The sequence below is a fragment of the Euprymna scolopes genome, chromosome 30, assembly GCF_053919585.1.
Source record: "Euprymna scolopes isolate OS-2025 chromosome 30, ASM5391958v1, whole genome shotgun sequence".
Taxonomy (NCBI): domain Eukaryota; kingdom Metazoa; phylum Mollusca; class Cephalopoda; order Sepiida; family Sepiolidae; genus Euprymna; species Euprymna scolopes.
The window spans coordinates 82,561,984-82,585,924 of NC_136511.1; the positions used below are offsets into that span (position 1 = coordinate 82,561,984).

Consider the following 23,941-nt stretch of genomic DNA (forward strand, 5'->3'; position numbering starts at 1 on the left):
TTCGACAGTTTAAATACTTCATAATACCTTCCAAATTTCATCAAGTAATTTATCCACCGACCTCTCAACTATTAGCAAAAGATTAAAATGCCTAACTTATTTACGATAGAACGGAAAAAAATGTATTCTGGTAAATTTAATTTTGTAATTTTTTTAAGAGGATCTTTTTGTTTGTTTCAGGATTTTACGCTATTTACGGCATCTTTTATTTCAAAAACTAATCGATTAAGAAAAAATAAATGTGTGCAGGAGCAGGAGTGCAGGAGGACTGCAGGAGGACTGCAGGATACGTAGAGGTGAGAAACGGACACATTTGAGAACTGGTAACATAATTTAATATAAAGATTTAGATGTTAATCCGTGTCTTTGTCACTTCCATAAAGGAGGGGGGGGTAAATAAAAATAATCCAATAATTAACAGATTTATAATCCACGTATGAAGAAACACGCCGATCATAATGAAAAGTAAAATAAAACGTCTTCAAACGAGAAACAATGTAAAAAAAAAAAATGAATGTAAAAACAATGTGAAAACTGGAGATAAAAATAGGTTTACAAAAATGGAAATAACGTGTAAGGGATTTCTAACAATGAGAAATCTGAGTTATAACAAAGTTTGATTTTCCAAAACAGCTAACAAAGCAAAAAAGTGTGAAAAATAAATATACAACAAATAAATGTTACCAAAACCTAGCCAAGTTACATTTCTATTTACCTGGATAATGTTTCTTTAAATAAAATAAAAAAAAAAATAAAAAAAATCACTTTTTTTTTTTTTTTTTTTTTTTTACATGGATGTCACCACTTATCAAGGCCCAGAGGCCACTCAAGGATAAGGGTTAATAGGTATACATTAGTCATTGTAATTTTAGCATAGTAAACAGTGGGAATTTTGTAACTTGGATTACTTAGGGGGACGATTCAATTAGAACTTGTTCACATTGGACTTTTTCTTTTTTTTTCATAGGTATCAACACATTATCAAGGCCAAGAGGCCACTCAAGGATAAGGGTTAAAGAGTGTACAGTAGAAATTGGACAATATAATAATCATTAGTAATGAAAATTTGTTAAATTTGATAACTTATATGGAACGGTTCATCAAGAATTTATTTACGTTAGACTTGAAGACAACCATATTGTAGTCAGCCGGAAAGCAGGAAAACGGAAGACAATTCCACAGGCGTGCAGTTCTAATAAAAAAGCTTTGTTCATCGAATCTACGTTTAGGTTTAGGCACAGATAAAGAGTGGGGGGAAATTATTGATAGTGTTTACAGCTAGACGAGTGTTTCTTGTGAAAGTTTTGCGAGGGGGGACCATAGATTGAAGCTCAGTCGAACACTTTCCATGAAAATAACGATACATCAGAGACAAACTCGCAACATCTCTTCTGTGAGATAGAGGTTGCAAGGAAGAGAAAAGGACATCTCCTACGAGGCTACGAAGTCTATTTTGAACTATCAAGGCAGGACAAGTCCTTTCTAGCAGCTCCTGCCCAGATGTGGCAACAGTATTCCATCCTTGGACGTACCTGGCTCTTATATAAATAGAGAATTGCATCAGCAGTGAGATATCTACTGGATCGATAGAAAGAACCCACCATTTTTCCAGCGGCCTTGGCAACAGATTTGATGTACGTGTTCCATTTAAGATCAGGAGTAATGGTCAAGCCCAGAAGCTTGTCAAAACTTGAGGCCTCCTGAAGACGAGAGCCATTCATTTCAATTGATGCCAGATGGGGATCAGAATGTTGATGATGTAAAGAGAGAAGCTTGGTTTTAGATGCATTAAAAGTAACCAGCCACTCCTTTCCCCATTGTACTACATGCTCAAGATCAGAGGAGAGAGAATTGGAGAGAACTTGGTCGTTTACTGTCTTAGATGTGCTACCATAAATGGTAGTGTCGTCAGCATAAATGTCTACAAATGATGTAAGGATGTGATTTGGAAGATCATTAATGTAGATCAGGAAAAGAGTTGGGCCCAGGATGGACCCCTGAGGGACACCGGCATTAATACTGTGGGCTTCTGATTTATGCCCCTCAACTACTACTCTTATGAACCTATCAGAAAGAAATGATTTAATAATTGAGAAGACATTTCCAGCTATACCATAGCTAGAGATCTTATGAAGTAAACCTTTATGCCATACCCTATCAAAGGCCTTAGATATGTCAAGAGCAATTGCCCTAGAAAGGTTGCCACCGTCGAGAGATTTGCTAATCCTATGAGATATAACTGTAAGCACATCTGCTGTAGATCTAGCAGAACGGAAACCATATTGAGTGTCACTAAGGTTATTTTTGTTGAGATGGTTGATTACTTCTGTATTTAACACAGATTCCAGCAACTTACTCATGACGCACAGGAGACTTATTGGCCTGTACTGAGAGGGGGATGAGCGATCACCTGAATTCTTAAATACAGGGCATACTGATGAAATTTTCCAGGGAGATGGGAAACTATTCTCCTTAAGACAACGTTTAAATAGTTTTGTAAGTATGGGCGCTAGTTCAGGTTGAAGTTTTTTGAGTACTATAATTGGAATACCGTCCGGGCCAGTTGCTTTACTGGAATCAAGGTTTTTGATTAGCTTGGCAACATCACGTACAGATATACGTATATCACATAGTGTGTTTTCAGATACAGGAGGAAATATTGGGGGTTGGCAGCCTTGATCGCAAAAGGTAGAATTAGCTGCAAAGTTCTTGACAAAGAGTTTGGCTTTGTCTGATGCTGACGAGATTACCTCAGGTCCATTGATGATAGTTCGGATGGAGCACACGCTTCTGTTCAGAATTCTGTTTGCTATTTGCCAAAACTGGTGGGAACCAATCCGCTGCTCAGCTACTTTGAACTTAACAGATTGAGCATACAACCATCTTGCGCTCTTTATTACTTTCTTACAATGGTTGCTGGCAGTCCTGAAAGCGGCTTTAGTTTCCATACATCTATTACGTTGGAAACGGTGGAAAAAGTGATTTCTGTGCGCAATGGCAGCAGCACATTCTGGAGAGAACCATGGCTGGCTGTTAGGTTTTTGCTGAAACTTTTTCGAGGGTATGAAACGATCAATACCTACAATTAACCATTCCGTCAGGTCTAATACTATAGAGGACACATCCTTTTTAAATATGGAATGCAGAGGTAGATCAGTTATAAATGTACGGAAGCTATCCCAGTCAGCCTTAGTGTATCGATATACTGTACGATGGAGAGATACGTCTATGTACTATAAAACCTGTTGAGTGGCCTCATTCAATCCATACTCGATAATCACTTCAAAAATCGAAAAATAAAAATATTGGTAGAAGTACATCCAATGTCACCTATCGCGTGAAAATATGTTCTACCGGTATTTTGTTTAAGTTTCGATTTTTGAGCGATTATCTTTATTTTTTAAATAAATACTTTTAAATAAGTTAAAAACAAACAAATCTTATCCAAGTACGTAGAAAATTAACTTCGGTTGCCTTTCATAACATTTGTTGTTTATTTGTTTTGTTAGCTATGCTGGAAAATCGCCCAAAGTTTAATTAATATGCGTAAACATTTCAACAATCTCTTATAATAAAATTATCCGACACCTTCGTATACTAGGTATGACCATAATAAAGGTGGAATTTTCGACTCCCCTTAATAATAGCAATTTTTACAGTATTCTCATGAAGAAAGATTATAAAAAGGTCTAATATTTTTATTCTCCGTAAAAGCGGTGAATTTTCAAAAAGTTCTCCAAAAAGCTAAAAACAAGAATAATGGATCTCAATGTTATTACTACGTAAATTGATGAAAACGCGATTTTTAAAATCCTCTAAAAAGAAAAAATAAATAAATAAAATATATATTTTTGAATATTTTGAAAACTAAGTGCCAGGAAAATGATAAAACCATTTTTATGTCCTTTTGTTGATGTTGTAAGTTCAATATTTCGCAAAAAATAGCTTCATCAAGATAGTCAGTTCGTAGTTTTTTTTTTCTTCATTTTGTTGTTATAGAGGAAAGAAGTCCTGGAAAAGAAATGTAAAAGTACGAGCTGTACATTTTGATGTATGCGTTTGTTATTTCAAAATAATAATTATATATATATATATATATAAATCCTCATATTTTGCATCGCCACCCCTAAAGTGCTCTAAGAATTATTGGAGGGGAGGGATTGATTTCATTGTTGTTGTTACATATTAAAATATACTGGAAAGATGAAATAAAATATATTCAATTTTGGGTTTCAATCGTTGCTGATTTATATATTTTTTCGAAAAAAAATAAATAAAAATTTAAAAAATTTAAAAATATATCAACATTGTTTAAGTTTTACGAAAATAAAAAAATTCTTATTCGTTAATTACATTTGATAGTTTTTGTCTGAAATTTCAGGATTTCCAATTTTGCAGAGTTCGTGAAAAAAAAAAAAAGAAAAAAAAAGAAAGAGAAAAGTGAAATATTGCATTTTAAAAGTTGTGAAGAAACAATCTTACTATTAATAATTTTTTTTTAATCTATACCGTTTTTTGAATAATGAATAATTAAAAAATATTTAGAAATCGAACGTGAATAAATTTTTCTATGGCAGACCGATGACACAAAACTGTTTGCTGACAAAAATCGTAGCATTACTGCTTTCTTTTGTCAGACCAAAAATATAATTTTTAAACCAAGTAGCTGAAACAATGAGTTTAGAATTTTTTTGTGCTCGGCATGTTTTACAATCTGTTAATATTAAATAAAAACGTGACTTTTAGTTTATAAGTTCATACAAAAATTTTGAATAGAAAATTTTCCGATAAAGTTAATCTAAGGATTTAGTTAAGATTTTAAAAAAGCTTAGTTTTGGAAATTAAAAATTGATATTTCCTAGAATAAAAAGGAATTTAATAAAAATAATTTAAATTAGGCACCGCCAAAACTGGGGGGGGGGGCAGGTAAGTACTTTTTGACGGACCGTCTTTTTAAAAATCTACCAAAAATCAGATAATTATCCGATCAATACGAAATTTTCAGCGATTATTAAGAGAAAAATGAACTTTATAACAGTGTACTAATTTTTCATAAACGATATTTATATATATATATATATATATATTTTTTTTTTGCTTACAAACACCCCACCTCCTTGTTTTGAAGTGGGAACAAATATGCTTAAAATAATCATCTGAAACTGAACACAACATATTGTGTTGTTGTAAGGGACAGAATTATAGATTTAAAAAAAAAAAAAAAAAAAAAAAATTGTTTGCATACCTTATTTTGACGTCTGAATATCAGAACTTCGATAGTGTTTAATTATCCCTCTTTGGAGTTTTGAAGTGTGAAATTCGGTGAATATGTTAAGTAAAATAATTAAGTTAAGCAAAACAAAAAAAATTTTTTTTTAATATTTATACAAAAAAAGCCATTTTAAAATCTTTAATAAATAAATTAATTTTTTTTTAGCGAGCCGAATAATGCATGACCATTATTAAACAGAGCATGCTTTGAAGAATCGATATAAAAAAAAAATTCGATAAATATTGTGCCCTTTGTGTTAAAAATAGCATCATTTTTTTTTCGATCCCGTTTGAAAACGTTTGCCGCCTTTCGACTACGGTGGACCAAACGCGCTGAAATAATTTTTTTTTTTTATTCTGCTTTAAATTGCCCCCACACCCCATTTTGGGGAGTCTGGCCCCCACACACATACACATTAAAAACCAAACTCATACAAATGGTCACCCATCTGGTACTGGCCAGCCTCAGCTTAATAATACATTGAAATTTTCGTTACTGAAAAATAAGTTTTTTTGGCCTGTTTGGTCTTCCATAGTTTGCTTTTTATCGAATGCAAACGTAAACAGTGTCAATCTAGACTCTAGATCGACGCGAAGTAACTGGTTGCCTATATGAATAAGTGGAATTATTTGAAATCCAGGTACTTATAATATTTTTGCATATTCTCTTAGAAAATCATCCTAAATCTTAGTTAGACAATAAATAAATTATTTCAAAAACCTTTTTTTTTTAAACATTTATGTACGTTTTTTGTGCAAGACAAAAAATATCAATTGTAAACTTTTTGGGAAAATTTAACATTTCAAATTTAGTTAAAAAATAGTAGAAAAAGTTTTACATTATTCTGTTTTCCATATGATAAAATTCAGGGTTTTATCTTTCTGGAAAAAAAAAAGTTACTCAGACATAATGGATTTTAATAAATGTAATTTCGTTTTAAAAAACAACAACTTGATTTTGCGGCCATTTTTTTTTTTCGGGCTAGAAATTACAATATTGAAAATTAATAAAGGAAATTTTGTCAGTTAACAGTGTCCATACCAAACCAGAAGTCAACAGTTTTAGGTGTTGTCTGCTTAAAGATATTTTCCTGGACAAACATATGTCTTTTTCATATTTCAAAGACTTTTACTGTTATATTTCACTTGAATAATGATTGAATGAAAACTAAGATATAATGTATATTTGTACTAAGTTATTTCCTTATATTTTTAATGTATAATAAAGCCCATTTTCTGTATATTTACGAGGTTATTGTTATTTTCATTTTTTTTTTTATGTTTTGGTTATTTTGTGGTGTTCAAATCAAATTTTGCCCGTTTTATTCAGTGTAAAATATAAAATATTTTCAGCCAAGCTCATTCAGTCTTTGACAGACTGGATACCAACGTAAGGGCGCCTGCGCGTGAAATGTTTGTAATAGGACGGGCGCAATCTCCAACCATACCTCTCCTGAGTTGACATTGTTAAATGCCAGTGGCAAGTGAAGTGAATGTACAAGACCACTAGAAACAAATGCCGAGATAGGCGGAGAGAACATACATCACCTAGAATTCCCAAATGGTCACCCATCTGGTACTAATCAGGCTCAATGTTGCTTAACTTTGGTGATCTGACAAGAACCGGTGTGTCAACGCGATTATGCCATATATTAAAGAATATTTATATGCGATTAAAAGCCTGATCCTTCCCCTTCAAGATAAGTAAGAATTACGATGAATTAATTTCATTTTACTTGTCTTTACTTGTATTTTTTTGTTATGGGTGTGAAAAATAAGTTTCCTACCTAGTATGTGGGTGTTATTCATGAGGATTTTTTTTTATTATCATTATCATCATAATGCATAACAATTTTTATTATCATTAATGCATAACATCATTTATTATCATTAATGCATAACATCATTTATTATCATTAATGCATAACATCATTTATTATCATTAATGCATAACATCATTTATTATCATTAATGCATAACATCATTTATTATCATTAATGCATAACATCATTTATTATCATTAATGCATAACATCATTTATTATCATTAATGCATAACATCATTTATTATCATTAATGCATAACATCATTTATTATCATTAATGCATAACATCATTTATTATCATTAATGCATAACATCATTTATTATCATTAATGCATAACATCATTTATTATCATTAATGCATAACATCATTTATTATCATTAATGCATAACATCATTTATTATCATTAATGCATAACATCATTTATTATCATTAATGCATAACATCATTTATTATCATTAATGCATAACATCATTTATTATCATTAATGCATAACATCATTTATTATCATTAATGCATAACATCATTTATTATCATTAACGCATAACATCATTTATTATCATTAATGCATAACATCATTTATTATCATTAATGCATAACATCATTTATTATCATTAATGCATAACATCATTTATTATCATTAATGCATAACATCATTTATTATCATTAATGCATAACATCATTTATTATCATTAATGCATAACATCATTTATTATCATTAATGCATAACATCATTTATTATCATTAATGCATAACATCATTTATTATCATTAATGCATAACATCATTTATTATCATTAATGCATAACATCATTTATTATCATTAATGCATAACATCATTTATTATCATTAATGCATAACATCATTTATTATCATTAATGCATAACATCATTTATTATCATTAATGCATAACATCATTTATTATCATTAATGCATAACATCATTTATTATCATTAATGCATAACATCATTTATTATCATTAATGCATAACATCATTTATTATCATTAATGCATAACATCATTTATTATCATTAATGCATAACATCATTTATTATCATTAATGCATAACATCATTTATTATCATTAATGCATAACATCATTTATTATCATTAATGCATAACATCATTTATTATCATTAATGCATAACATCATTTATTATCATTAATGCATAACATCATTTATTATCATTAATGCATAACATCATTTATTATCATTAATGCATAACATCATTTATTATCATTAATGCATAACATCATTTATTATCATTAATGCATAACATCATTTATTATCATTAATGCATAACATCATTTATTATCATTAATGCATAACATACTTTATTATTATTAATGCATAACATACTTTATTATTATTAATGCATAACATACTTTATTATTATTAATGCATAACATACTTTATTATTATTAATGCATAACATACTTTATTATTATTAATGCATAACATACTTTATTATTATTAATGCATAACATACTTTATTATTATTAATGCATAACATAATTTATTATTATTAATGCATAACATAATTTATTATTATTAATGCATAACATAATTTATTATTATTATTAATGCATAACATAATTTATTATTATTAATGCATAACATAATTTATTATTATTAATGCATAACATAATTTATTATTATTATTAATGCATAACATAATTTATTATTATTATTAATGCATAACGTAAAACAAAAACAATCTGGTAAGGGTAGAGCATAGTTAACAAAACCGTGTCATTTCAAAACCCACTTTCTAACATGTTATTGTTGCACCTTCACCAACATTTAAAATTCTGTTAAACACAATTACAAATTCATCTCTACCCGAATGCATTTTGTTTTATTTGTAAACAAATCAGCAGTTTTAATCTTAATTGTTGAAAAAGAAAAGTAATAATTAATTCATAATCCGGAATTTCAAACTTAAATAGAGACTGGCTTTTAAAAGTAACCACAAATTCTCACGAATTGCAAATTTGGGAAGTTATTTACATCCAACATATTATAAAGAGAAATTAAAACATCAACTTAAAATTTAGTCATAGTCTTACAAGTTAATGCATTTTTTTTACAAGACATGAAAATGATTAAACAAAATGATTTTTTTATAAACTTTTAAAATTAAGATTTAATTTGAAATTCAATTTTCAATGTGCACTGTTATAAACTTTAAAATGCAAGGTATAAAGATTACCTTGGATTTATTTTATGTTATGTACATTTTGTTGTACTAAATTTATTATTTAGCAATTAATGATATAGTTATATAATTTTCAGCTAAACGTTTTAAAAAGCCTGTAACAAGTTGAAATTATATTTTTGCTTCAATATTCTTGTTGGGTGAAAAGATAAAGTTATTTGTAATACAAAAATGATTAAAATTCGATTTCAAACAAAGTCAAACAGAAAAGAATATGCAATTAAATCTACTCGTCTTTCTTCTAGTTCTCCTTTGTATTACTATTTTCCTTCTCTCTCAGCTCTTATATCTATTCTATCTAGGGTATTCAACATCAGATGTAATAAGGGTAAAATTATAATACATTTGGATTTAGCATCTATAATGTTCCAAGTGGCCTACTACATTATTGCACGCACCTGTTACATCTAAGGAATGGAGCACTATTTTATGCAGCATATACTGTTTACCGAGTGTTCTACTGCATTAATAACTTATTGCTTTAGAGTTTGTTTCAGATTATTGACAGAAGCCATAAATAAAGCAGTATTAAAAAAGTATGCTCAACATTTTTTAAAACATTTTTATCTCTCATTATTCTGGGACTCATTTGTTTTAAAACAAAGTTAATCTACCACTTCAAATAAAATATAGCGCACAACAAAAACAATTTCATAAGTGCGCAGTAAAAAGATTAAACCTCCAGAGGCCTCTGGAGCACTACTGAAAGCACTAACTAAAATTAAAGAAGCCTCCAGAGCACTGCTAGAAGCAAGTTTCTAACTGTGCCCCCCCCCCCCAAGAGAATTCTTCCTTTTTTTTTTTTTTAGAAAGTTGTGAAAAAAGATAAACACTCAGGTGACCCCCAGAGCACTACTAAAACCAAGTTTCTAACCTCCTCCTATCTGTTTTAATAGATATTAAAATATGTCCTCATATAACGTGACAAATATCATGACAAGCAGACAGTTTTAGTATCATATAGACTTTTTAAACTATTGGTATATATGTGTCTCTTACTCTCTTCATCTGTATTTCTCCTACTGCTACTATGCAACCATCTTATTATATGCAATGTCTTAAAAAATAAATCTTAAATTTTTACAACAAACTTAAATAATTTTCTTCAAAAGCAAAATTTTTCAATTCTCTAAAAAGCAAAAGTGTTTAGAATGAAATATGGAACAAATTTTATATAGGTTTCAATAACAAATATTCAGTACATAACGATAAAGAGATAAAAATTTAAAACGTCCAAAAACAAGAAAAATTTAAGAGACAGACAATTATATCCTCACAAAGCAAAAGCGCCTATTAGATAGAAGTAGTAGAAAACATTGTGTCCTGGCACTTTTGTGCGAGGACAATAATTTAATGACCAAAACTGTGCTAGAAAGCGCCAACCTTTGTTCCATTGCCATAATATTGTATCCTTGTGTCTGTTTGACAAGTACTTTAATGGAATATGCTGTGCCCCACCTTGATGTAAATACCCCCGACTAAATTAACAAGCAACAAAATCCCACCTCTTCACTGTTGAAATCCCCAGATACTGAAAAACCTTCTACTCTAATAGTTTCTTCCCTTAGTACTAGTAGGCTTTGGAATCCCCTTCCCAGTTTTCTGCTTTCTTGACTATACTAAGCTGCAAAAACTGAAATATAATGTGAACAGAAATTCTGCTGCTCAACTCCCCAGTCTCCTGTTAGACACAATTTCAAATAGTAGCCCCTTATGTCCAAGTGGCAATATGCATTGTTTGGGGGCAAAAAAAGAGGCCATAATTAAATTTAATTTTCAGTTCACACGCTTTTTTTATTAAAATAAACTCCCGGATAATGCCAGATATAATTCATTAACAATGTTAATGCAATAGAATTCTTTCATTCAATATTTAGATATGTTTTGTGACTTCTTGAGAAATACTGTTGCTTATATCACAACTAAACAATAGTGGAGTCTGACCTGTATAATATAGGCATGTGCGATTTAATAGTGAAAACTGATATGGGTTCATATTTTTGAAAACCGGCTTATAATTTTTTATAAGTTTCCAATTACTTTTTGATTAGAGCCTAAAGTTAATCTCTAAAAGGAAAAAAAAAAAAAGTGAAAAAGTTATAATGAAAACTATTTTCACGGTGGCTCCAAAAATTTGGAAATTTAGCTAAATTTGAATGCTAAATAAATTGTAAAAATAAATCCCTTGAAAGATAAATATTAGTTTTTTTAGAACTATTTCAAAGATAATTAGTAAAGTTTTAAGATCCTGAATTAAAGACACCTCGTTTTTAACTAAAAGATATTGCTTGATTATCCCCAAAAAGCGAGTTTAGTAAGAAAAACCGGCCTTCGCTGGCTCAAAAACAAAAAGGCAACACAGAATTTCTATGGAAACACAAATGTTAAAAGTTCAATTTTATTTTTAAATTTATAGAGAAATTAAAACATACCATAATTCTTGTATTTTTAAAGATAAAAATAATTTAGGTAATCCTATTTTGTTGTAATAAAATGGAAGTACTTATTTAATTAGATTATTTTTTAATGTATACAATTAAGATTTTATAAAGACTGAATTTAAGTTGGTATTAATTTTAAGTTCAGTGGCATTTTAAACAATAATCAACAGTATTGGTTAAAAATTCACAAATTCAGTAATATTCTGAAAATATTGATGAAATCTTGATTATCAATGTTTTTCCTTAAATTTTGAAATAATTTTTGTAAAATGCCTACAGCATCAATTTTTTTTTTAAATGATGAGTTGATTTATTTTTAAATGTGTTGTAACAATTAAATTAATCCTTTTTAAGTAAAAATGCATTTAAAGTTTGAAAAGTCAATAAAAAATCACTGATTACGGTAACATTGAAAAAAATAAGCTAATTATGTGGGATGTAAATTCTGTTTGTTTTTTTTTTGTTTTTGTTTTTTAACAATGTTGCCCATCTGTACTCCTCCAAATTAATTGTTAGTAAAAATAATCCAATTTTTTAAATTTTTCTTAGTGGTCCTGGATCTCAATTATGAATTTTTTTTATTTTCATTATAAAAAAAAAAAAAAAATATGCTGCCGTTTCCACGTTCATGCAGACAAAAAAAAAATATATTACATTTGAAATTTTTGTGAAAATTGCTATCATTAAAATCACATGAAATATTTTTTACCATTACATTATTTTGGGGGTGAAAATATTTAATACCAATTTAAATATTAAATGCTTAATTCACTAATAATATTGTGAGTTCAAGAATTTTTCTTTAAGTTATACAGAATTCATTAACATGGACTTTAAGGGCTTTTTCATAATGTTACTGAAATATTTTTGAAAAAAAATTTAACATTTATGATGCTTTATTTTTCATAAAAAAAATTTATGCCGTTTTCTAGTACTTAAAACAAATATTTAAAAAAATAATGGGTTCATTATATTCTGTGATCATTAATAAATACTGAAAATTTCATGAAAATTAGTTGACTTGCTGAATTTTAGTGAAATTTTAAATGAAGGGTGGGGTGAAAATCTTTATACATTTTGGGGATCATTACTTTATTTTGCACGTACCAAGTATTCTTTGGGATTATTTTCTAATAATTTCATAATTTGTGATACATATGTGCCTATTTACTAAAATATACAAGGGACCAATTTTCTATTCACTAAAATATACAAGGGACCAATTTTCACCCTTCACCGTTTTTTCCTGAACTAATTCCAAGCAGAAAGTGGCAAATCTCGGGTGTTATGCCCTTTTACGGACCCATTTTACCCAAAACGTTTAAAAAAAAAAAAAAAAAAGAAAAAGTTCCCACTAGAGTATATGATCCACTTGAATTAGATCTGTTGTCTACTTGCCAGAATGTGACAGTTGCATCTGTTGCATACAGAATATTTCATGGTTTTTATCTCACTGCAATGCTTTGTCCTGTGCTGCAGCTGAACAGACTAAACCTGCTGCAATATACATTCACATTAGACCCACTGCATAATCACACAGGTGTTTTCCCAGAGATGTACCGGCAATCTATTTTTGCATTTTGTTCTGCAGTCCTGAACGTTCTACCTCAGAACTATGTGAATAAACATTCATCACTGCAACATTTTTGGAGTTCTGTATTGTCTATCATGATGTTCCTAAGTTTTATGCATTCCTTAATTAACTAGGTAGTCTTTGTTTATTGCTAATGGTTTAATGACCATGACTGAATAATAATTTAAAAAAAAAAAAAAAAAAAAAAAAAAAGTTACGTGACATAACATATTTCACTAATTGTTTTACTTTTGCTAATATTTTGGTTCCATCTGTATTTTCTTTAATGTTAGGTGTTTAAAAATGTTGTACATTTTAATTTCTTTATTAAAATGGTCACCACTTCTCGTATCTATTAGTTTCTCGTTTCTACGAGACTTGCATTTTTTCTTTAAAATCAATTATTTGAAATAAAAATGCAATAATAATACAGTATCATTGCATCTTTTATATTATCAATAAATTAAATTTCCTATTAAAATATTTTTACAAAATTAAATCTCCCAGAATGCATTGCAGTTTCTTTGCACATAAGAAAAGCCATTTAAATCATGTTAATTAGGCACCACCAAAACTGGGGGGGCAGGTAAGTACTTTTTGACGGACCGTCTTTTTAAAAATCTACCAAAAATCAGGTAATTATCCGATCAATACGAAATTTTCAGCGATTATTAAGAGAAGAATTAACTTTATAACAGTGTACTTATTTTTATAAACGATATTTATATATATATATTTTTTTTTTACTTACAACCCCCCCCCTTGTTTTTAGGTGGTACAAATATGCTTAAAATAATCATCTGAAATTGAACACAACATATTGTTTTGTTGTAAGGGACAGAATTATAGATTAAAAAAAAAAAAAAAAAAAAAAAAAAAAAATTGTTTGCATACCTTATTTTGACGTCTGAATATCAGAACTTCGATTGTGTTTAATTATCCCGCTTTGGAGTTTTGAAGTGTGAAATTCGGTGAATATGTTAAGTAAAATAATTAAGTTAAGCAAAACAAAAAAAAATTTTTTTTTAATATTTATACAAAAAAAGCCATTTTAAAATCTTTGATAAATAAATTAACAATTTTTTTTTAGCGAGCCGAATAATGCATGACCATTATTAAACAGGACATGCTTTGAAGAATTGATACAAAAAAAAAAAATTCGATAAATATTGTGCCCTTTGTTTTAAAAATAGCATCATTTTTTTCGATCCCGTTTGAAAACGTTTGCCGCCTTTTGACTACGGTGGACCAAACGCGCTGAAATAATTTTTTTTTTATTCTGCTTTAAATTGCCCCCACACCCCATTTTGGGGAGCCTGGCCCCCACACACATACACATTAAAAACCAAACTCATACAAATGGTCACCCATCTGGTACTGGCCAGCCTCAGCTTAATAATACATTGAAATTTTCGTTACTGAAAAATAAGTTTTTTTGGCCTGTTTGGTCTTCCATAGTTTGCTTCTTATCAAACGCAAACGTAAACAGTGTCGATCTAGAGTCTAGATTGACGCGAAATAATGGGTTACCTATATGAATAAGTGGAATTATTTGAAATCCAGGTACTTATATTATAATATTTTTGCATATTCTCTTAGAAAATCATCCTAAATCTTAGTTAGACAATAAATAAATTATTTCAAAAACCTTTTTGTTTTGTTTTTTTTTTTAAATATTTATGTACGTTTTTTGTGCAAGACACAAAAATGTCAATTGTTAACTTTTTGGGAAAATTTAACATTTAAAATTTAATTAAAAATAGTAGAAAAAGTTTTACATTATTCTGTTTTCTATATGATAAAATTCAGGGTTTTATCTTTCTGGAAAAAAAAAAAGTTACTCAGAAATAATGGATTTTAATAAATGTAATTTCGTTTTAAAAAACAACAACAACTTGATTTTGCGGCCATTTTTGGCAGTGCCTAGATTAGACTATTGTTTTCATCTCAAGTGTTATTTGTGCAACGTTTCGGTTGTATTGTCCTTCGACTGTCTTCAGGCATGTTTGGAAAAGAAAAAAGTTACTGGTTTTGTAGATATTTTCGTATTTTGTGAGTTTATTTTATGGTTATAGTTTTGAATTTGTGAAAAATTGGTTGACAAATCTACGGAGCCAGTAACTTTTGTTTTTTTCCAAACAAACAACATGCCTGAAGATGGTCGAAGGCCAATCCGACTGAAACATTGCACAAATAACACTCAAGATGAGAACAATAGTTCGATCAATACAAGTAAATAGAAACAATCAGCCCTCATCTAAAAATTCGGAACTTTAAATTCTGAAGCATTTAAGCGGCTAATGCTTTAAAATGTTGATACTTCTGCAAAATTTGAATCAAACTTCTTTAAATTCTAACCCAAGTTTTAAGTTTAGTTTAAATTCTGTAGAATAAACTTTACCAAATCCTTAAGTATAGAAAGTTTTGAAATAATTATAAAAATTAAAACACTTAAACATAAAAAAACAAAGTGATGATGACAGTAAATACTCGATCACTAGCAGATAGTAATAAAAATAGAACACGTGAAATTGACAGAAACCTATCCAACAAATGTTACAAACCGTACGAAAATGTTCTACTAATATTGCTTAATTTTTGAGAGATTATCGAGAGTCCAAATGGCTATAAGAAAACCTACTTTTCTGTTCCCAGACTTGACTACTTTTGTTTCAGAATAAATATACACTTTAAAATACGTTAAAACACAAAAACACATCCAGGTAGGTAGAAAACTCAATAACTTATCTTGCCTTCGGTAATATTTATTCGTTGTATATTAGTTTATTTTCATCCCTTTTTTGTTTTGTTGGTTATTGGTAAAAGTTTTTATTTCGTTTCGTTAGTCCTTATTTCCAATTTGGTTTCTAGATAAACAATTACTTCTCTAACTTCTGTTTGTATGAACACGGCCATCGCTTTTTGTTTGTTTGTTTTTACGATCATTTCAGCATATGTAGACATTTCAAACAGGTTCTTACGATTCCAAACGCAATATTAAATAGATTTAGATTTTAACTCGAAATGGTTCCACAAAAACAACGTAAAACAATATTTATCGCCTGTACACCATTTCTCATTGTAATTATGTTCAGGCCACTAAACTGCGGTTTTACCAATTAGTAATATTTACCTGTCGCTTTTAACTGCAGTAATGTTAGGCATGACTTCAGTTCGTGGTGGACCCCCTCCCTCACACACACAAGGGGGGGGGGGGCAGGGGCACTCAGTATGAATGTAAAATTTGTTATCGAAACCGTTTAAAACCCGCTCCCCTTTCCCGATAGGGGAGGATCAGGCGACCGGCGATAAACCAAACCTCCTTTCGAAGATGTTTAATGCCCAAGAAGATGGGTTGTTAAGTTTAAACAAGAAAGATATGTCACCAATATAAGCTCGGGGGCCACTGTTGTGTCAGGTAAAAAGGCGAATTTTTTTTTTTTTTTTTTTTTTTTTTTTTTTTGCAGTCGTTAACAAAAACAAAAGATGGGTTGCTTTAATTTTAACAGACTTCATACTATTGTTTAATTCATTAAAATAAATTAAAACAAAACAAAAAAAAAACTTATCCACAAAGGCAGAAGAATAACGCACCTGCACCTTGCCTTTGGTAACATTTATCTGTTGTATTTTCACTCCTTTTGTTTTGTTGGTTATTGTAAAACAAGCCAAAAGAGACTTAAAGTACGAATAGAAAAGGTGTCTTCATTTAAAAATTATATTATATTATAAAAAATTATAAAAACTTCGAAGTAGATAATGCAAAAAAACGTTTTAGGTCAGCTGTTGTTAAAAATGAAAGAAATACTGCCGAAGACATTAAAACGGTGCTTCATAAGAAAAACTGTCTGGAATGATCCAACATATCTCGCATACCTTTTTTGGACACAAGTCAACTTTTAAAAATTAAATATCATAGGATAGGGAATAATTAATATTCACTATACAATTCTTTCAAAGATTTCAGATAGCTTTTCTTTTTCAAAATAAGCACCAAAAATTAAAATATTTGATGGTGACCAAATTCACTTAGAGCCATTATTTTTAATCTGATTGGGCAATTTGTTCAAAACAATTTGTGTAATAGATTTCACCTTTTGTCGATAAATTACAAGTATTAGGAGAGAGGTTTAAAAGCGCGTTTTATATTTTCTACTGAAATATACAAAAAAAAAAAAATTAAAATTAAAAAAAAACAAAAACACCCAATGTAAAAAACTATTTTTTTTGAAAATGTGATAACTAGTGATCCACTAGTCCACGTATCGTATTTTCACGTTTAATTAAAGTTCTGTTTTTTTTTTTTTTTTTTTTTTTTTTTTTTTTCAGTTGCAAGGGACAAGTACAGAATAGGTACAAAACAACCTCCCTGTGAAGAATGGCTTTTTAAATAATAACGTTATTATTTCAGCACGGACTCTCTGCATAGTACTCTATTATTTTGTTAAGATTATGACATGCTGAACGTTTGAGTCAAAAATAAATTAGTATTACGTATTAATAGAAATAAATAGTCTTTACCTAAGTTAGTAACCAATAGGTCGTCCTCATAGCAAATAAGCCGAAAATATCAGCATTTACTCGTTTAAAGTGTTTTTCTTCATGAGTAATACTAAACTGATTCCAACTACAAAACGCTCAGCAGGTCATAATTAAAATAAAAATCACCTAATCCGCTTCCAATTTTGACTATTACCATAAAAACGTTATGGCTCTTAGAAGCTTTGTGAAAATTGCCATTATGTTTCGGAGTTTTTTGTTAAATGCAGAATTTGAAATAACTCAGTAACAAAACATCAAGTGATTTTTGGATACTTATACAGAATATGGACTGTATTGAAATAACACGGTTTGAAAATCATCGCGGGTCTTTTTATTTATTTATTTTTAAATTCCATATTTTCATCTATCAATTTAATAAACAAAAGATAGCGTAACATTTATTTCAACTTAAATACCCCTCCAAATAATAACACGGTCCGTATTCTACATATATTTTTAAGCGTTATTTCGGGGGGGGGGGGAGTAATATATATATATATATATATATATATATATATATATATATAAACACGGAATCGGAACAGAGTCCAACCAAGACACTTAAGTCAGTCAGTTTTAAAAATAGGGAATAAATACTGGCAATGTTTTTAAAGGTTTTTACACGTTTTTTGTTTGTTTGTTTTTATTATCAATAGCAACTTATTTTAGAAAAGCGTGTGTCCCCCCCCCCTTTTTTTTTTTTGCAAGTGGGGGACTGGGGGAGTCATAAAACGATCTGCAATGACCAAATGATATATAATTATTTATTTAAAGCATATTCAAGATATTTTGAAAGTAAAATTTAATAACACGACGTTAAGAGGTTATATTTTAAACAATATTTCGGAATACCGATGTCTATAACATGAAAAATGAATCAACCTCTTGGAATCGGACAGAGCTCAAACAAGACAGCTTTTGCACACTACACAAAGAGCTCGATACTCTTTCAAATAGAGCTCCATAACAATAATTGAAAATGTTAAGATAAGACCCATTTCATTATTTATTATATACGTAAATAATTAAAGAATAACCACGGCGAATTATACTACTGATAATAACAGTGCAAAGACGAAATGAAGCATTGATTCTTTTAATTCTTTAACTACTTACAATGCTCACACTGGCCTTTCGCAATTCACGGTTCTCCTCTTGTAGGGTTTTACATTTGAGTTTGTATGTCTCCAGTTCCACTTTAAGGACCTTATTTTCCTGCTGTATGGAATCAATTCGTTTTGTAAATAATTGCTCGACCTGAGCAGGCGATGGTGGCTGCATACTCGAACTGCCGCTACCTCCAGCGCCATCCAGAGAGCTCGTATCACTCTCTAATTCACTTGCACTGTCCGCCATCATGACGACTACTTGATAAAAAACGCGGCTTATTCTAACGTTTTTGATGCTGTTGTTGTTGGTGTTGTTGTTGTTGCTGCTCTGTGGATTACCACCACTACTACTACTCGTGATCAATACTATTGGCCATAGCCAACAATATGTTTAAGCTTTATGGCATTCTTTCATGTTGATTGTGATGATGATCGACACAACCACTGACTTTGCTGAAGCCTTAGTTTCGTATCTACCAATCCGAAAAATAAACAAAGCTAGTAGTTTTTTTTTTTTTAATTCTATTTGTTTTTATTTGTGCCATAGCAGAAGTCTCTAGATCATTTGAAAACTGGCCTTTGTGCTTATTTTACATTCTTATTTAGAATTCAACCTAATTAAAAAACAAAAAAACAGAAAAGTTTTTATGGTGTACCCTTCACCGAACGAAGGTATCATATTCCAAAAGTCATATAAATTGATCAAGTAGTTTTACTTTTAATTAAGAAAATCAAATTTTATGAATAAACAAAAAGGAACTGTCTCACGTCGCCATATTGAAGAGTAAAGTCCACAATATTTAAAACTTGCGTGATCAGCTTTGTAATGCTTACGATTTCACATTAATCGCAAAAAAAGTTTAAATGATTTTCTTTATGAAAATAAAGTTACTTCATCAATTCATGTGATTTTTTGTAATGACATCGCCGTTCCGTGCGGAATACATCATAAAGATTTTTTTTTCAATTTAGCATTTTTAAAGGGGTTGAATTGTAAATAAGCACCGAAAAACTAAATAAAACCTGGTGGAAATAAGTCGAGTTACAAAAACATTTTATTAAAGTAAATAAGCAAAAAAGAAAATTCCTACTTTTGCTAATTTATTTCATACCAATCCTTCGATCATTAGAATTTTTTAATACACTTTTTTTTTTTCAAGTAAGTAATTTTTTTTTTATTGACGAGAAGATACAGTTCATGATAAAGAAAGGGACGTCCATACCAAAATAGATACGCAACTACGTGTGATGATCATATTCTTTTCCAAAAATGTATTGATTGCATTGAACTTGACTTTAGCTAATGACGATCTAACCTATGACAAAGATATTCTTTAAAGTTTCATGAAAAGAAATTAAAATAATGCGATATATTTTATTAATAATCGATTTATTGAACAATGTAGTCAAATTTATTATCATGTATGATCACGTTAAAATGATCACTTTGGTTCTTTGATATGACGAAGGCGCCTGCGAAACTAAAATGCTGTGCTTCGTGCGTACATTGGCAATATTTGAACGAGGCCACTCTTGGTAGCCTCGATTTGAACCCACGAATTTCAGATAAAAACATTATTACGTATTTAAGTGTCACAGCAAAATTAGTAGAAATTACGAAAAATGATCCATGTATCCCAAGCATATATGGCATACTCGCGTTGACAGACCGGGCTTTGTTAGATCATTGAAGTTAAGCCACGTTCAGCCTGCTCAGTACCAGATAAGTGACTATTTGAGAATACCAGGCTTTGTATGTAAGAGGACGTCGACACCTCCCTGCAAGAGCTACAAAAACCTACCATTGTCACCTACCCTTACGGGGATAGATATACAACTGGAGATCACTTGTGAATTTCATACTCCCAATGAAACTTCTTCCTTCGAAGGAAGCTGTTTCAACCCGCAGAAGATGAATGTTATTTCAGAAATTCTATATACATTAATTAACCAATAATGTGTAGCAACCGCATAAATGAATAAATCCCTGGTAGGAACATTTCATTGCGATCACCACTTCAACACCCACGCATATGAAGAACACATTGGTAGATGACGTCGTGATGCGACCACACATAAAACAAAAGGAAGTATGCTCCCTCGCGTAGAAATACAGTGAACAGGCTGGAATGTTCAAGAAGGCCTGTATATAAAGATTTATCCCCCAAAAATCAAATCAGTTTCCTCTTTGATTTTTCAAGAGCAGCACATGTTCAGGATAACACCGTCTGCGGGAGACGTTAAAACCCCCATCCTGATATTACGCGCAATGCATTTAAACATTTATTCTTATTAAATGTTTTTAACGTCAGTCAGAGTTATCATTAATTTTGCTGTTATTAATTTTTACATTATTGTTAATTTCCTATGTTATTGTATATTTCGCTGTTAATACTTTTCAATATTATTGTTAATATTTTTATGTTATTGTTAATGTAACAACAGGAAAGCTATTTATGTCTTCAACTGTATATTCATAGTGTTATGTTTATTTGTCTTCTTTTTCGGCATATCAACCATTTCCAGGTTATTTAATATTGAACACACTTATTTGGGAAAAAAGAATGTATGCGTATATCTAATTGTTGGTGTAGGAGCCACCTAATTAGCTATACGTGGAGTGTCAACCATATAAATATGGTTGGTACTGTAAAGACGGGAGAGACCCAACGAGAGACTCAGAGAGACGACGAGATCGAGAGTCGACGACTACTAAACCGACACCTTCTCCAGGGACTGTCTTCTGATGACTATACCAATAGACTCTATGTAAATATTGTATATACTTTCTTGCTCTCAATATATCTGTTCTATTTTACTTTTGTGTTGTAGTTATTTATTTCCATGTGTTCATCAAGTTTCAACAGGCGAGAGAGAAAATGTGCCGCATGCTCGAAAAAGCAGAAAGGTAAGTGACGACAAAGACACGTGCATCAAAAAAGCATTTTGACAGGCATGTTCGACGTGTGAGTGATATTTTGATACACAGGGAAATGTGTTGTCAGAAATTACTGGAATAAATGATTTTGTATTCACATAGAAAAATGCTGAGTCATATTTTTTATGTCCTTCCTTGTTTGTTGGTACCAGACAATGTGTTTTTCCAAGTGGTTGAAATGTAACGACATGGTTAAAGTGTAACAGCCACGTTACAAATATACCTCTGTTCTTACTCAAGATCAGTCATTTTATGAAAATGGAAACCGAGTATAAAAGATAGAACGAAAATAGAAAAAAACAGAAAGAGAAAAATATTTTGGAGATCCTTCCTAAGAACTACTACTCATTCATGTCTAGGGAATTAGTCTTAAGAAAGGGTCTCCAAAACTTTTTCTCTTCTTCCTTTTCTTTTTTCTCTACTTTCTATTTTTCTTCTTTTTTTTTCTATTTTTATACTCGGTTTTCATTTTCATTAAATGACTGGCTTCGAGTAAGAACAGAGGTATATTGTCACCTGACAATGTCTTTTAAGACTGAAATAGTAGATTTATTGTCACGACTCATGGTAATTTTATTTACCTAAATTATAATGTTTTTGGAAAATTTGAATAAATTTTCAATAATGAGATTTTTCTATTATATTTAAGCTCTATATCCTTCTAGGATTTATTGAGCTTTTACATCTGGTTTGGATTATTATATAAATATTTTTATAATATTTATACTCATTCTGAGTTTACACTTTTCTATTTATAAAGTGAATAATCTTTCTGTTCAATTTAAGCTCCTTCTTGGTTGAGCTTTTTCATCCTTTACAGATATGTTTGACAAGGAATACATACCACTCTCTGCAAAATATATTCCTATCCTCTCTAAACAGGAATGCATTTTTAAATTTGTTCAAGCCGTTAATACCTTCCTAAAAAATATAAGATGGAAGCCTTACCATTATGATTTGGACTCCACCAACAATTATAAATCATCTAATTCTTCTAACCCTAAACATAATCCCCCACCTAGATGAATTCGAAAGCTCTATGCTAAATTTAGTTAAAATCAAATTTAAAAAACAAAAATACCATTCAAATCCAATTACTAGAAAAATTAACAACTTTGCTGCAAAAGTAAAGAAAAATAAATACGATAAGACAAAAAATTATTATAAACTCGACTACCCAATATATAAAAAAACTCATTTATAAAGAGCTCCATAAGTCTTATAAAATAGTTCCATAAAACACTCTGGATCGTATAAACTTAGAGGCTAAGATATTATTGACCTCTATGAATATCCATAATGCTACCGAAATACTGTCACCAGGCACACCTAGATTTACCCTTAAGGCCCATAAAACTGATTTTTACAACAACCCATCTATTAGATTGATTTCCCCATCTAGTTCTGATTTAGATTCAGTAAGTAAAAAAATCTTAGATAGAATTATCCCCTCGATTATGGGAAAAGTTAGCTTCTCTCTCTAGCAAAACCTAGACTCTGTAATTAACTTATTTCTTGCCCTTAAACGTAAACGTATCCTCAATTTTATAACCCTTGATATCAACAATTATTACCAGTCCATTTCTTAAGGCCCTTATTTTCACCAAGAAAAACTACGATTTAACAAATTTGGAAACTAAATTAATCCTTTTAGCTAGAAAGTCTCTTATACATTTCTACAATTTCTACAAATTTTGGACTAGAAAAGGCACCCCCAATAACTTTGATATCCTAATGGGTCATTCAGATTCGACTTAGGTAATGGACAATGAATGGAAAGAACTTAAACATCATTTTAAACACATCCAAGGGTTTTTTTTTATAGAGATGATGCCCTATCCGCTACTAGAGCTAGAACAAGGCAATATAATAAAACTATTAGGAAATTACACTTTTTACACAGCTTTTTCAACAATTTTGGGCTATCTATAACAACTGAACCTGATAAAAACACTTCTAATTTTCTTGATACCATGCTAAACCTTAATACAGAATCCTACAGTCCCTACCATAAGCCCAATTAAAATT

The 23,941-nt window shown here is 30.1% G+C and overlaps 1 protein-coding gene across 6 annotated transcripts in view; it reads right to left on the bottom strand.

Annotated features, from left to right (window-relative positions):
* Positions 1-19,422, bottom strand: part of LOC145254860 (coiled-coil domain-containing protein 6-like) — a 181,176-nt gene extending 161,754 nt beyond the window's left edge. For 2 of the 6 annotated variants that reach the window (XM_080113720.1, XM_080113719.1), the window contains exon 1: positions 18,983-19,403. In XM_080113720.1, coding sequence (XP_079969846.1) covers positions 18,983-19,225 — 243 coding nt within the window. In that variant the 5' untranslated portion in view covers positions 19,226-19,403. Of the gene's footprint in view, positions 1-18,982 lie in introns of all 6 variants that reach the window. The other 4 variants (XR_013863818.1, XM_080113716.1, XM_080113717.1 and 1 more) reach the window with 4 other exon arrangements.
* Positions 19,423-23,941: the final 4,519 nt, after the last annotated feature.